The sequence below is a fragment of the Taudactylus pleione genome, unplaced genomic scaffold, assembly GCF_031769625.1.
Source record: "Taudactylus pleione unplaced genomic scaffold, aTauple2 ptg000095l, whole genome shotgun sequence".
Taxonomy (NCBI): Eukaryota; Metazoa; Chordata; class Amphibia; order Anura; family Myobatrachidae; genus Taudactylus; species Taudactylus pleione.
Window position 1 is genome coordinate 6,885,727 of NW_028284497.1, and position 15,731 is coordinate 6,901,457.

The 15,731-nt window shown below is 42.2% G+C and overlaps 1 protein-coding gene across 1 annotated transcript in view; it reads left to right on the top strand.

Annotated features, from left to right (window-relative positions):
- The first annotated feature begins 855 nt into the window (after positions 1-855).
- LOC148526548 (immunoglobulin superfamily member 1-like) overlaps positions 856-15,731 on the top strand; it is a 46,460-nt gene continuing 31,584 nt past the window's right edge. Inside the window, exons 1-5 of the mRNA XM_088470171.1 lie at positions 856-961; positions 4,632-4,667; positions 7,004-7,288; positions 10,719-11,006; positions 12,078-12,362. Of these exons, the coding sequence (XP_088326297.1) occupies positions 856-961; positions 4,632-4,667; positions 7,004-7,288; positions 10,719-11,006; positions 12,078-12,362 (1,000 nt within the window). The remainder of the gene's footprint in view (positions 962-4,631; positions 4,668-7,003; positions 7,289-10,718; positions 11,007-12,077; positions 12,363-15,731) is intronic.

Genomic DNA, 15,731 nt, shown 5'->3' on the forward strand with positions numbered 1-15,731 from the left:
CCAAGAATATATCAGGCAATATATATACAATTGTCTATGGTTCTAACACTGGAACTATCCATAAGTAGACCAATGTTCTACATTGTTTCCAAATAACATTGGATAATAATTTACTACCTGCCAGAGCTGTGGTGGAACTTTGTTTCTTTTTACATGATAGGTTGGTGGTATTTCCTGCAAACAGGTATTTCCACTATCTGATTTGTACCAATAAGGATACATTCTGGACGCCATTTATCTGTATTCATCTCAAGGTGTTTTTATATATATTATGTGATTAAATATATACATTGACTAATTATATAGACAGTGCTTCAATATCTATTTTGTATGTTCTTTTGCTATCTCTTGATAAGTTAGTATAACTTATCTTGACTTTGGAGCAGCAGTCAGATTGTTTAATTAAATATATTATGTATTCTATTTAGCATCATTATTAGCAGCAGTGTGCAGATCCAGCGCCAGATTGTTTGTGTTAGATACAGGAACAGTTAGGTTTGTTGGTAACTTTTGGCAAGAATGGAGATCCATTCAGACTATCATTCAGAAACATTGGCATGTACTGCTCCTAGATGAAGACCTCTCTCAGGTTCTGGAGGGCAAAGTCTCTATGAGTTGGAGACGTAGCCCAAATTTAAGGGATCAACTGACACGAAGTCACTACACAAGAACTATACCAAGACCCCCATGGATTATGAGACCGTTTCCATGTGGATCCTGCTGCTGTTGCCAATTCATGATGAAGAAGATGGAAGTTTTGGACAGATTTAACACTACAATCAAGATTACATCAACGGCAGAACAAAAGGAGTAATTTATTGCATATTCTGCGATTGTGGTGTAAAATATGTCGGCATGACCACCAGAATGCTGAAGAAACAGATCCTGGAACATGTCGGAAATGTTAGGAACGCTGCTAATGACTTGAGGAAAATGAAACAACTGCCTGAAAGGCATGAAGGCCTGTGGTCTTGAGGAGATAAAGATGATCAGAGGTGGTGACCTAACAAAAGAGTTGCTTAGGTATGAAAGTCAATGGACATTCAGACTTGGGGCTTTAACACCCGAAGGACTTAATGAAAATATAAATTATAGCATATTCTTATGACTATCATTGTATCCTCTAGTCCGCTGAACTTGGTCTATCCCAAAATAATATCTCATATCCCTGTTTCCTTAAAAATAGCTATTAATTGGGTAATCAATACCCCTATCTTTCTTCTCCCTTTCAATGACAAACCAGGAAACTCAATAACAAATGAATGTAAAGTGGCTAATTTTCACTATGGATTTATAATGACTGATTACATATGGAATTTGCATTTGATGTCTAGCTATTTATCCGGATAACCCATATGACTTCTATAGAATCTGCACCATTCAGTGTCTGTTAGCAGATTTTGTGTCATCACACAACCCATGTTACATGCTATACTGTCCCATGATTAACCCTGACCACCGGCATGCCAATGCACCCAGATGAGGAAGCATGGCGGAGACCTGGTCAGTGCTCGCTGTAATCACGAATCACATCATATTAGTGACATTGTAATTTCTTTAACATCTATAGTATGTTGATCTTGTGATTTTGTGTTTTAGGATATGGTATTTGTATTAATATGTGATCTCCTATAAGTGTACTAAATCTCCAGGTAATATAATCTGAAATTTATAATATATATATTTTAGTTTAGTCATGACCCATAGGCGCTCTAACGAAAATACACTGCTGTATTACTGCCCATTTTTGATATATGTATTCCTCTCCCACACATTTAATTAGACCTTGCAAGGCCATGTTATCTGATGTACTGAGTAATTGATTGATTCTGCAATTAACTGCTATTAGATTTTGCAGCTAATTTCTTTTGTTTTTATATGGTTAATGTTCAGCAATAAGCACCCTATTATGGGTCTGATGCTGGGCTATTTTTGAATATTTACTGTCAATGGGACAATATGATCACACACTAAATGAGCATTGATCTCATGTGATACAGGAACCGAGAACTCTGAGAGTCTTATCTCACTCAGAGCACTCATTAGCATGTGTAGTTTGATGGTTTATATTCTGGCGTTATGTTTATATCTACGGGCATGCTGAGATCGGAGCCAATGCCATGAGAGCGGAGGTTGTTATTTCCCTTTCCCTTTGTTCACTTACTTTGTTCACTTACTGATAATATTGTGGCAATTGATATACGGACAGTAGTCGGAGGATGTAACACTGACGCACAAACACATGCTCTCTGTATAAATTCATACATATGACACCGGTGCTCAGAGATCTAATACCGCAGTTCTCCTACATTCTTCCCACTTCCAAGTGAAGTGGGCAGAATGGGGAGTATATTACTGGGGGCGGGCCCTAATGATGAGATTCTATGAGAATCGCATCATGTAGCCCCGCCCCTATTTTAAATATCCTGCAGGCACGATGAATTTCCGTGCAGGGGCGTACCTTAATGACGCACCCCCAACTCCGCCCACCTACTTCTCTCAAGGCTTCTCCCGGGGAGGAGAATTTATAAGTCGGCAAGCATGGGTGCAAACATATTTTTTTACATTTCCCACCTTGTACTCATGTGGTACCCCACTAGTTTGTTGGGTAGTCTTGGGCTGCCCACATTATGTAATAAGCAGCTATGTATTTATTGTATTGAAAGGGGACTGTTTGCATTTAATGTAAAATATTGGACTCTGCACTTATGCTAATTGTTTTGGGAGTAATGGACAGTTTATTGCCACCCCACTTCAGTGGCCAGCACAACTATTTATTGCATGCAGCTTGCAGTGCCAGAACTTTCCGGATACCTGGTTCTGGTGGGCGGGAGCTGGCATGTGCAGCAGAGATGATAGTTGAACTGTCACAGACTCCCTAACAGTGGTGCTGACTGAGGAGAGAGAGATGCCGCACACTTACCTGAGACAGCAGAGGAAGCAGACCGTGCTGCTAACATGCGTGGCATTGTGTGCGTCACATTCCGGTGACTGCCGATAGAGACAGAAGTCCGGGCATAGTGCTGGGGCGGAGCTGTGGCAGCAGTGGAGAGCAGTGACAAGGTGTGGAGACCAGCCTGCTGGCGAGGAGGGCCTGTCTGACGGGGTTAGGCGGTTCCTTCCCAGCCGAGGAGTGTCCATCGGTTGCCACTGATTGACAGCTGGAGCTGCCAGCCTGCAGAGCACTGTACTGCCGATGAGTCTGCCAAGGGAACAGTGAGTACACCGAATACGGTACTCTGCTTACACCCTGCACAAACTACTGGTAGCAGAGCATATTACCCTATCAAGCTGCACTCACATAGAAAGGAGAACAGTTCAGCATGGTGACACCAGCCAGAACTGCCCCTATAAGTCCTAAGAAGGGGTACCTCAGGACAGACAAATATAATTCCTATAACAACCCTCCGATCGTGATAGTAAAAGAGGCCAGGATACAACTTTCGCAAACAACGCAACATTTATTTGAGCTAAAATTTCCCTGAACTGCGAATCTGCTGACTTCCTTGTATGTGCATCGATGACAGCATCATTGGCCAACAAGTACAGACTCTATTGGGGAATACAAAGTGCTACAATGTAGCATCCACAGTTTTTTCCGTTCCATGTTCCATTGTGCTTTATATACAGACTCGGGTGTACACAGATATACAAGTGTCACATATCAAATTAATCAGCACAGTCTGCTGGCACGTCCTTTGCATTGCGACTTAGAGGCATTTTCGGCAAAAAAAGACACCCAATGCTAGCAGAATTGCAGGGACCTGGCAGCTCGCTCACACCAGGCAAGTCACGCTGCGTGGCGTATTGAGGCTAGATGTATGGGACAGCAATACCAGCAGACTATTGCTGGGCAGTGACACGAGATGTTCCTTTTAATGCCTACAAGCAAGAAGCCAAAAAAGCATAGAGTAGTCACTAATTAAGGACTAAAAGCTTCTATGTACACCATATACAGTATATATGTTGTAGGTGATAATGAAATAATGAAAACCACATATCTCTTTTATCTTTGAATCAATAGCCAATTAGCAATTTTAATTGTTATAGTTGAATTCAGCACATCAAAATACATAAGAAATAACGCATTTCATCTCAGAAGCAGACAACTTTTGAAAAATCGTTGACCAGTGTAATAGTCTCATGCATAATAGATTAATACATACTGTAAATATACATAGGGGTCTATTTAATTGGCTCACCCTGCGAGTCTGTGTGAGTAAGTGCGGCTATATGCTACACTTACGGTAGCTCCAGACTAGCTGATTTTTATTCGCAGCCCCATAGTGCTGTGTACAAAACTCGCCAGTCCAGGCAGAGATCAGGCAGCAAAGGGGGCACGAGGAGGTGCTGATGGCAATTCACCCACCTTGCAGCTAATTGGATTGACCCAATATAGAGATAATAGTTTAAGAAATCATGGCAGAACACTGTATCTATACAGAATTGCATAGATAGACACATATCAGAATAAGAAGTTAATGGAAACTGTTTAGTTAATTTCATAACTTTATGCTGATTTATTTTCCTTTTATACTCTGCTGATGTTCTCAGAAATAAATAAAGTGTGAAAAACATGTTTTACTACAGTTGAAGTTTCCAACACTAATGCGTTCTTATTTTTCTTCCAGGAATGATGTTTTCTTTAGCATGTTCCCCGCTGGCAGGTAAATTAATATTCTAAGATGTTTATTTTCTTATGAGAACTAGGTCTATGATATAAAATGATGTAACACAATTTTCATGTAAATCAACTTTTAAATATATCTGATACACTATATAAGCTTCCAGAAACATTAGTGACAGGAAGTCTAGTATGCATAGGAAACATATAATATCCCCCATCCCCCTCCCTCCAGGACGGTGGTTCACAATTATCCTCCAAAAGCAGGAACAATTCTGGCTGTTTTTAGTAGAGATTTTTGTAAAACATTTACAATTTTAGGATTCATGAACCTGACATGAAAACAATTCAATAGAGGAAAACTGACTTTAAGATAAGTGTTATCTGATATTTTTGCACTGATTCCAAGTGTATGCATATATGTACATAGGTGCATTTATAATAGTTACAGGGTGAGCGATGTACATGGGCCCCTGGATCCAGGGAGGCCCTGCGCCACACACCCTGCACCCATAGTATACTTATCTTGTGCCTTCATCCAGGTCCCTGCTCCTTTGTGGCACCATCTTCCCAGTGACATATTTTGGAAGATGGCACCGCACAGTGAAAGCAAAGACTCTAGCATTGTGCCAGACCCTTTGCTCTCTTGTGCATCGTCCCGAATATCACTGCAAACATGGCGACACAGAGGAGGAAGGTCCTACTTGCTGGCACAAAGTAAGATGCAAGGCTTGGGGGGGTCTGTTGCTCAGAGGAGGGGGCCCCCTTATGCGTTAATACACCCATGTATACCTACTATGCTCTGACAGAGTACTATAGAGGTCTGTATATCTAATATAAAGACAGGACAAGAGTGGGGAGACTAAAATTTCAAAGCAGTAAAAGGGTTTAGGAGGGTGAGAAACTTAGTACTTTTTTTTTTAACTTGAATAAATTTTATTGAAAATTTTTAAAAGAAAGGGTAAAGAAAAGAAAAGAGGGGGAAGAAAGTTAGGAGGGGTACATGAGTCAAATATACATAACAATAACAAAATAACAATATAAATCAATAAATGGAGAACTGCAGATAACAAGCCCGAATAAGCACATCAAAATATAGAAAGTGATCTTTCAAGGAGAATCTGCTTCATTTAGGCTCAATTGTAAGGGTTCTGTCGCAGATGAGTTGGTCAAATAACTGGCACCCTCGCCGTCTGTGGTAAATTTGTGCCAAGCCATCCACTTCATGAGAAGGGATGAAGTTGATGCGGAATAGGGAACAGCAACCATTTCCATGGTGAAATGGAAATGTATTTTATGAACCACTTTAAGTAAAGGAGGGGGGAGAGGCTGCTGTTGGTAATGCCGGCATGCATGATGATCCTCGCAAAGGACCCTTTGCGGTGGAGGGGCTTCCGGGTCTATGACCCAGAAGCACCTCCGGCATCCTTCTGCGCATCCTGGGAGGGATCTGATTGGATCCCTCTATCAGCAAGCTCCTGATAGAAGCCCATGGCATTGCCCACTGCAGCCAAGTCCCGAAGTGCATTTTTGGGGTGTGACCGCATTTTTCTCATTGATGCATCCCGCCCACTGAGTGACCAAGACCACGTTCCCAGCATAGCTGGGAGGGCATCTTAACAGAGGGACATAACCCCACCAGAAACTTAAACCAGAAAGAAATGTTACTTCTGTTGCCACCTGAGGTGAAACTGGACAATAGGGGGTAGACCTAAAGACCAGAGCGGGCCGGTACGTATCGCCCTGTAATCGTGCACGGCGAAGCCTCACGTGACTGAAATTGGGGTGTGGCCTCATTACCATAGGCCATGCCCTCTAAGTGACGTTATTTGGAGGCATGCCAGCATGGTACACCTCCAAATAATGTCAGGCTGGGGATAAAGCCCAGCCCTCCTTCACTGGCTGGGCTTCCCCCAGCCCTCTCCCATCAGCGAATGGATGCCGCGCGCAGTAATGTCCAGCTGAAATCGGGATGTTTGGGAGGGGTGTGCGCCCTCTATGGGTGGCGCCCCTGTGCGACTGCACTGGTCGAACACCCCTAGAGCTGGCTCTGCTAAAGATCTAGCTACACACATCACACTCCTGAACCAGTGAGGTATTCTATAATTTTGAAACAAGTGTTATACAATATAACCAAAATAGCCACATGTCTAGGGCACGACTCACCAGGCACCTTAGAAAATAATACTTTTGTTTTATTTTAAAATCTTAATTTCCTTTTGTATAGCTGGTGTTTTTCAACCTGACATAGGATAGGATGTTGTATGGAGGAAGGAGGGTATATTAGCACTGACACCTGTATATAGTTTTAACATTGCTTATACAGTAACCGTTATATCCACATATTATGGTATATTTTCATGTATATTCTCATTGTAGGTAATCTTCAATTTGATGTAATCCCGGACCATCCAATTTATGAGCTGAGTGAGGATATTACACTCATCTGCTGCAATCCCAATCCTATCAGCCACCAAATATTTGAGTTTTTTAAAACAGGAAGAAATATTTATTCCACAGAGCAGAACAAGAACTGTGCTAGCCACATGATTAAAATCAAGACAAAGCAAGATATTGGCCCATATCACTGTGTGTACAGAACACTGGAAAATGGAACTGATAGGCTATCCAATATAAGTAATACCATCACTGTGCAAATTGCAGGTGAGTTATACAACACAGTAAAATAGAAGAAAAGAAAGTTAGACAGCTATAGTATGTGCTGATTGTTATGTTTGTTTTTGTTAAACAGACAACTACTTTGCCTAAATTTTAACCAGACTTTAACAGAATAAGTTGTATTCTCAAACATGTAAAAATGCTATACAAACTAAAGATGTAAGTGGAGCCCCTTGTTTTGGTTTTGGTTCTAAATCTTTGTCATTTCCAGTCAATTTTTACTACCTCACAATATTGTTTTCACCAATATTGACCAAAGGCGCAGTGAGCTGGCTGGCTAAACTAAGCGACAGAACAGCAGCACAAACGGAATGGGATTGAAATGCCAGCAGCTGTTTAGCCACCGGTTCAAATTACGACAGCAGATGCCCGACAGGGTCAAGATCAGGTAAGTACCCTAACCTCCCCTGTCACCCCCTAATCCTAACCCTCCCTTAGTGGTGCCTAACCCCTCCCCCCCTTGGGCCTAACCCTAACCTACCCTAGGGGTGCCCAACCCTCACCGCCCCTTAGCACCTCCTAAACCTAACTCTCCCGGTGGGGTGCCTAACCCAAACCCTCCCCCCTAGGGGTGCCTAACCCTAATCTCCCCCACAAACCTAACCCCGTTAGACTCCCTAATCCTAACACTCCTCCCCCCCCACCGTGCGGCTAATGCTAAGGCGCCCAGGACTTACCTTTGTTCAGGATGGCGTCCTTGGCATTCCAGCGTCGGGATTATGATAGGCGTCTGATAGGCACTGCTGAATCAGGCCCATAATCCTCACTCTTACGACCTAAACTAAGCAAACAATGCTTAAAACCTGCAAAGAAATTTCAACTTTGTAAAAGGGAAAGCATCAGCATTCAACAACCAATAGGAACCTCCAGAAGGTCGCAAGCAAATGCACTGAGCTGCCAAGTAAACCTGGCATATTTGCTGAACCGCATGTACTATAAGGGTAACCCAATGGCCCCTGCCATAACTGATCTGTTTTAGAGCAGGGTATTTTACTAAGATCTGAAGAACACTATTAGTCAACAAATGGGACAATTCAGAATGCTAGCAGCAACTAATTCGCTAAATCCTAAAAGCCCAAAAAAATGCAAAAGAAAAGGTTACCCAGAACAACAACTAAACAACTGAAGAAATCACATCCAACAGATCATACAACATTTGCACTGGCCTCTGAATCAGAGGGAGAAGGATTCTCCCTAGCCCAACCCTTAAGCACATTAGCAAGCACAAACAACTTGGTGGGATCATAGAGCTTGTGGATCTTAGAGAAAAAGGAAACCCCAGCTAACATGGCAGACATAGCCACCTTGGGCCTACCCCAATGATAATGGCCCCAAACAAAAGGTAGCAAACACTGGTCTGCCAATGTACCCTCATGCTTATACCTAGCCTGATACACTTCTTATTACTGCCAAGCCTTTGTATAGACATGTAAAGTCACAGGTGCCAAAGATTACCATGCAAGGCCAACTATGCCTGTTTGATAATCTGCCAGACATAAGAAGGTCAAGTTGGACCAATGGGGTTCGCCCCCAGCACCAGTGAGCAAAATCTAGCAAAGTACATATGCAAAGAAGTATCCTCTATTGTTTTACCGCCCCTGGCACATTCCTATCCCTTTAGACTATGGGCCTGATTCAGAGATAGACAGTATTACACAGCAACAAGGAAGCAGCTGTGCAAAACTGTCCAACTCAAATGCAAATGCAGTAGGAGGCGTCTGTATGAAATAGACACCTCCTTGCTGCATCTTTGATCTGAGTGTAGCGTTCTTGACCATCGTGATCATCGGTTACGATGGCTGCTCCTTTGTTCAAGCTGCATAAGCTGAGACTTACTTGGCTGGTTCCTGGCAGGCTGGGAGGCAGTACACTGATGCAGACCCTGGCCACCTGGAAATGCTGGCCAGCCATGCCCCAACTCCGTCCCCCAAATGCTGCAGCATGTCAATCTGAGTAAGATCGCAGGGCCCATTCTGCACTTGTGCAGACCCCAAAATATCTGAGATGTACGTAAATCATCGGGTTTGCACACATGTCTTAAGCAGGCACTATGTTAATCTGCAAACACTTAAGAACTAAATGCCTCAAAAACTGCACAGCCTGAGGTGAACGAGGAATGTTGGTTGTTAATAGTGTGTACTGCCCCCAGATTGTCACACCAGCAAACAATATTCTGATAAGACAACTGCCACAATTATCAGAAATACTTACAACAAAAGTAGGTTGGCCATAAAACACTGGGCCTGATTCAGAGCCGGACACTCTGACAGAGTGCTCACTCTGAATCAGGGCCGTCCCTCTTGTTTTTCAGAGTGGCCTCTGCCCGCTCCCATAGCTGTGGGTGACCACCCACAGCTATAGCGACTGGCCAGGAAGACCACCGCGACCATCGGGCTTGCGACGAGACCCTGTGGTAGGGTCTCATTGCTGCAAGCCCTAGAGTGCTTTCAGCTCTACCAGAGCCGAAAGCACTCCCACTGACATCACTTGTGATGTCAGTGGGGCCGGCCCCAGATGGTAGGCGTCCCCATGGGAACGCCTCCATCTGGGCAGCCACGCCCCTGGCCCGCCAACAAAGGGGGCATGCTGTCACTCAACATCGACAGCACGCCCCCTTTGGTACGAGACCCGGAGCGACGGTTTGCCTGTCGCTATCTGGGTCTCGCGCATGTGCACGATGGAGCCGCTTCCGTCGTGCGCATGCGCACTGGGCCACTATCGACCCGCTTGCGAGCGTATAGCACTCGCGAGCGGGTCTAAATCAGGCCCTCTGTGCAAGCCACGATGGAGGCCAAAAAGCAGCACCCCTTTCCCCTTGAAAATATGCCCCTGAAACCAAAAGAACCAGCAGCATCAGTGAAAGGTTATAGGAAGAATTTGACACTGGGTAAGAGGGCTACAGCAGCTCTAAATGAAAATTAACTGAAAAAGGAAGCCCACACTCCAAGATCATCTTTGATCCCACGCGACAGCCAAATACTAAGATGGAACTTATGAAGAACATCAGACATTGCCCTTTCCAGCTTACATTTTGCAACATACAAAATGAAAAGAGTCTAAAAAAGACTGAACCTGATGCAGACGAACCATATGCAAACATAAACAATCCTTGATTTGGGCCGAACCAATGTGTTCGGTTTTCATCAAAACTAAACTGCACATCTCTAATCAGAAGGAAGTGAGTGTCTGCCTCTTGGCTATTAATTAACAAAATACTTTTCACAGAGACAAGGAAGTCTAGGCAGATATATAAGGCACTCCATTCAGCTTGCTGCTTATAGTAATGTAAAGTACTGGGTGTCACTGGCAGGTGAGCATAGAGAATATTCAGAAGAAAACATTCTAGAGTTCCATAAGCAGAGGGGAAATGTACCTATTACTACCATGTTTTATGTGTCTCATCTTTCTGTTACAGATGTCCCACAGCCTCCATCGATCTTGCTGATACCCTCATTTACTGTGTACACCAAAAAGGAATCCTTGACTTTAACATGCACACCGCCAGGGGATACTGCAGCAATAGGAGTCCAAATTTACAGGGAGGAAACCAAAATTTATGAAGAAAAAACTCCGTACAGTAACTATGCGATTTCTACATCTGCCAAAGAGGCTCCTGGGAAATATTCCTGTCGTTATTGGATACAAATTAATGGACAGAATATCAGCTCATCACTGAGCAAGTATGTCACAGTCAGTGTTACCGGTGAGTTTATTCAGTTTTGTTTTCTAGATTAAGTTTAAAGGCAACAATGAAATGAATCAATATTGCAAATGATACATATTGCTAGAAATATGGTCTTTCACTCACAATGTTTATTTACCCTAATCAGGCGCATATAATGCACAGTTCCATAGTTACAGAGGCTTTGCGATATCCTGTCCTGGTGTAATTTTTCTGTATACATCAATCGAGATGGCCGCCAGCGACAGGCATATGGGTAGCGGGGTTACTCAGCACATACTGTAGTAGTGGGGTCTATGGGAGCAGGGTGTGTGGCATGGGGCGCTCCTTACCCAAGAGGTCTAATTGTATCGCATAGCCTGCACCTATTATAGATATGCCCTGACCATAATTCAGAATCCTGATGCACCCAAGAATATACGAGTATGCAATTATACATAAATTTGTATAACTCTCAGGGCATTTGGGAATATGGGATTTTCCAGCCTGAACAAATTCTAGGTCACATGGGTGCCCTGCTCTTAAATTCAGACTTATGGGAAGCTCTCAGCATATGATAAACTGAAAATACTGAAATATTAACATTAATATTAATTATAATTAATTATTACTATGGACAGTCCAGTAATCAGAATATTTGCCTGGAATTCAGATGGTAGCTAATCCTGGGTATTAAATGTCTGGCAATAGGCAATGCTATCTCTAACCCATGATGCACAATGACATTTCTGTTGTATATACCTAATAACTTCCCTTTTACAGTACCTCACAGTGCGTGAGTGTAGATGGAGGGGAATGAAGACAGGAAACCCAAATTCTGTGTCCTGTTGCTGTAATGTCACTGGGTGCTAGTGCTGGGTTGTGTTGCAGGAAGCTGTAGGGTGAGCTATATCCTCATCCCCTAGCCAAGTACCTTAACCACATTTCTCTAGATACGTACCTATTTAGCCATGCCTCTGCTGCTAGTCATTTCCCTTAGCCATACCCATGTTCGGAAATCTAGAAACAAAAAGGTGGTAGCTCTATACTGAATTCACCCAAAAACTTTAAATCAATATTTTAATTTTGTTTAATCTCTTCTTTGTACAACAGAAGTACCACCAGCTCCATCAATCTTATTGAGCCCCCTACATTCTGTGTATATCAGGGGGGAGTTGGTCACTATAAAATGCTCTATTACTTATGGACCTGCGGCTGAAGGGATTACATTTTACAAAGCCGGGAAACAAATCCCTACTGATAACTTAATGGAAAGAAGCATCTCTGTGATAGCTATGTCTACACTTACTGATGAATATTCCTGTCTGTACTGGGCACAAATACATGGCAGAAACATGACTTCAGACTCCAGTAATACAGTCACAGTTACCGTAGTAGGTGAGTAGTATGTAATTACTGTTAATGTTATCAATATAAACAGAGATGGATGGAAAACTTTATTCAGTTTGTTTTTAGTAAGCAAGTAAAAAAAAAATTGAAATAAGCAAACCAGGATGTTAAAATGGACACAGCTGCACAGGGTCTGGTGTAATATATAAGGTCAGGCAATAGTATTATACAGTCAGTCTTACATTTGCTAAATGTAAGGATTTTTGCATCCTTCATGCTTTGGAGACATGAGAATCAAGTGAACCTATGTACGTATATCAATGACCTGCCTTTATCTGAAGTCCACCATGTACAATATGGCATTCATAAGTTACAGCCATTCTTTTTAAAGGTGTATCACTAAATTTCCAGTATGTTGGGAACAAAGCATCCTAGATGTATTAAAAAGGGTGTTTTGTGATTGCTTATAGCTATTGTGTTATATTATATATATATCTCCAGGCAAAAGGATTATATTTTGTGACACACCCAGTAAAGATATAGGGTCATCCTTCTATCTAAACAATAGCATTTTCATAACCATGGTATTGTGGAACCCAAGCCTGAGGAGTTGTATCCCGAATTCTGTGTCTCATACTCAAACTGTATTTATAGGTCGTGTAATTTACAGGTGATCCAGCATTCCCCTCTGATGAGATTAAGGACCTGATTTTGAGGCTCACAGTAGCACACGCAGCAGCTTCTATTGGTGGTTGCCAGTAGGCGGCTTTATAAAAACTTTGTGTACAGGTCTGAGACGCCCACTTTTAGCATCTGTGCATGTCATGATACAATTGGTGGGTCTGATTCTAAATTGCACACAGAAGTGCACGCAGCAGCGTCTATTAGCAGTCACCCGCCTGCGACTTTAGGCAAATGTTACTACAAACTCCTTCCCTTGTGTACATCCATGTGGCCAACTGTGAAATGACTGAGATACCCACTTTTAGCATCCGTGCACGCTGTAATAGTATGTCCTTATAAACCATCATCGGTCACAACATCGAAACATGCACCAGCCCTATGGCAAGTGCGGTTTCTCCATCTCACTATGGCTTCCTATGCCTGCAGCTGTGCATCTGGAACGTAGCCGTTTGCATTGACATGCCTGCGACACTCCCATAACACGCCCATGGAACTGAATTTTGTTTTGCGCGCACTACTAGTCACCTACCAGTCACCGCCGAAGAACGCCCATCACTTTTCCACAACATTTATGATGCCATCTGTCCCAATCACAACAGCACCTTTGTGGGTACACTCTGTGTAACGCATGCGCCATACGAGTTGCTAAAAAAAAAAAATACTCAACTATGTGAACATTGGAATTGCGTGCAGATTGCATGGGACTTAATGTCTGTTTGGGATTTTGCCCAGGTTATTCACTTCATCAAAAGAAATAACCAATCTGGAGACCCATGGTTTTGTTACATGGGATTGTAAGAACATGTTGGATTTGGATGTTAGCTCAACTATCCATCTTCTAAAAAGTTCAGAATTGAAAACCAGTCCAAAAACTAGCTAGAACTTTGCTATGGGAAGGATCTGGATTGTGGTGCGATGGATAAAGTGGAAATGGACAAGTCGAGACCTTCCTAGTATTCACATTACAAAAGACAGAGAAGTTTGCTGATAAGACAGAGTGTGAGATGATAGCAGACTCTGGGGAGTCAATTCAATTTCAGGAGATGTTCGTGATGTACCATTGTTATGGCACCATTATGGCAGCAATGACATACCAAATCTTCCCAATTTCACCACAAAATTATGTATTTTTGTTTGTAGCCCCAAGGGGGTGCATATTAAAATTGATCTTTGGGCTATGATAAGTGCAGCATATGTGTGCAATAGATCGCGGGCATCGCTCACAGTTGAGTTGATCTGTTAGTGAGATACACAAGCCAGGGAATGCCCTCTCAAGGAAGGGGTGCAATAGGTTGTGCAAGATCATTCCAGGCTTGGTATGTGCACTGTGCAACCAATCCACTATACAGTTCAGTAAGTTTGCAAGGCAATACCTAAAGCTTGGCATCCACTATACAATTTTCTGTCAGATATCTGTCAAATCTGTCTGGTTAGAATGAAAACCTGGTAATGTATGGGAGCAAATGACAGTCGATCATGGTTTTAAACACTGAAAAAAGGACAGAAAAAAATTGTTCAAATTGGTTAAATTTGTATGTTTTAACCAATTTGTCTGAACGACCATTTTTGGCTATTTTCCAATGTTTGTGAGCAAATGATTTATGTCATTTGCTCCCATACATTCATAAACATATAAAAAAGATCTTACAAGTCCGCGCTAATGAGATGTTCCAGATAATGAACCTTTTTCACAGACTCCAAACGTATTTCAATAAGTCCATATGAAAAAACATAGAAAAAAGAGAAACAACTCTTTTATCATACAGTTCATGCCATAAATATTGTACACCTCAGGTGTCAGAAATGGATGGAGAAGTGATGACAGTCCCAATCCACAGTAGAAGTAGATCTTGAGAGAATATCCAAAACGTCCATCAAAATGCAACACAACGTGATATCAACAAATGATGCTTACATGTAAGCTTACAGGAATAAAGTATGATGCAAGTACGTAGCAGTTTCTTTAGTGGTCTTCTTTAACAATCACAAATCCGCAGATTTCTCATATGGATAGAGTCCGCGGAGCCTCAAAAAAATAAAGGGACCAAGCAGTCACCAAGGATGGCTGATACTGCCGAATGTTTATAAAAAATACATATAAAAACACATGATAAAAAACATAATAAACATACCCTATGTGTACCAAACAATCCTACAGCGAAAGATGGATCCCGGAAATAACGCTAAGTAGGTATGATGGATCGCACAGGGTAGAAAAATAAAGACACTAGGACGCGTTTCGACGCTCTGCGGCGTCTTTATCAACATAAGTGTCTGTATAAACAAGAAATATGAACCCTAATTATGTTCATATTTCTTGTTTATACAGAACCTTATTTTGATAAAGATGCCGCAGAGCGTCGAAACGCGTCCTAGTGTCTGGGTATAGGGTATGTTTATTATGTTTTTTATTATGTGTTTTATTATGTATTTTTAATAAACATTTGGCAGTATCAGCCATCCTTGGTGACTGCTTGGTCCCTTTATTTTTTGGGGGCTCCGCGGACTCTATCCATATGAGAAATCTGCGGATTTGTGATTGTTAAAGAAGACCACTAAAGAAACTGCTACGTACTTGCATCATACTTTATTCCTGTAAGCTTACATGTAAGCATCATTTGTTGATATCACGTTGTGGTTGCATTTTTATGGACGTTTTGGATATTCTCTCAAGATCTACTTCTACTGTGGATTGGGACTGTCATCACTTCTCCATCCATTTTTGACACCTGA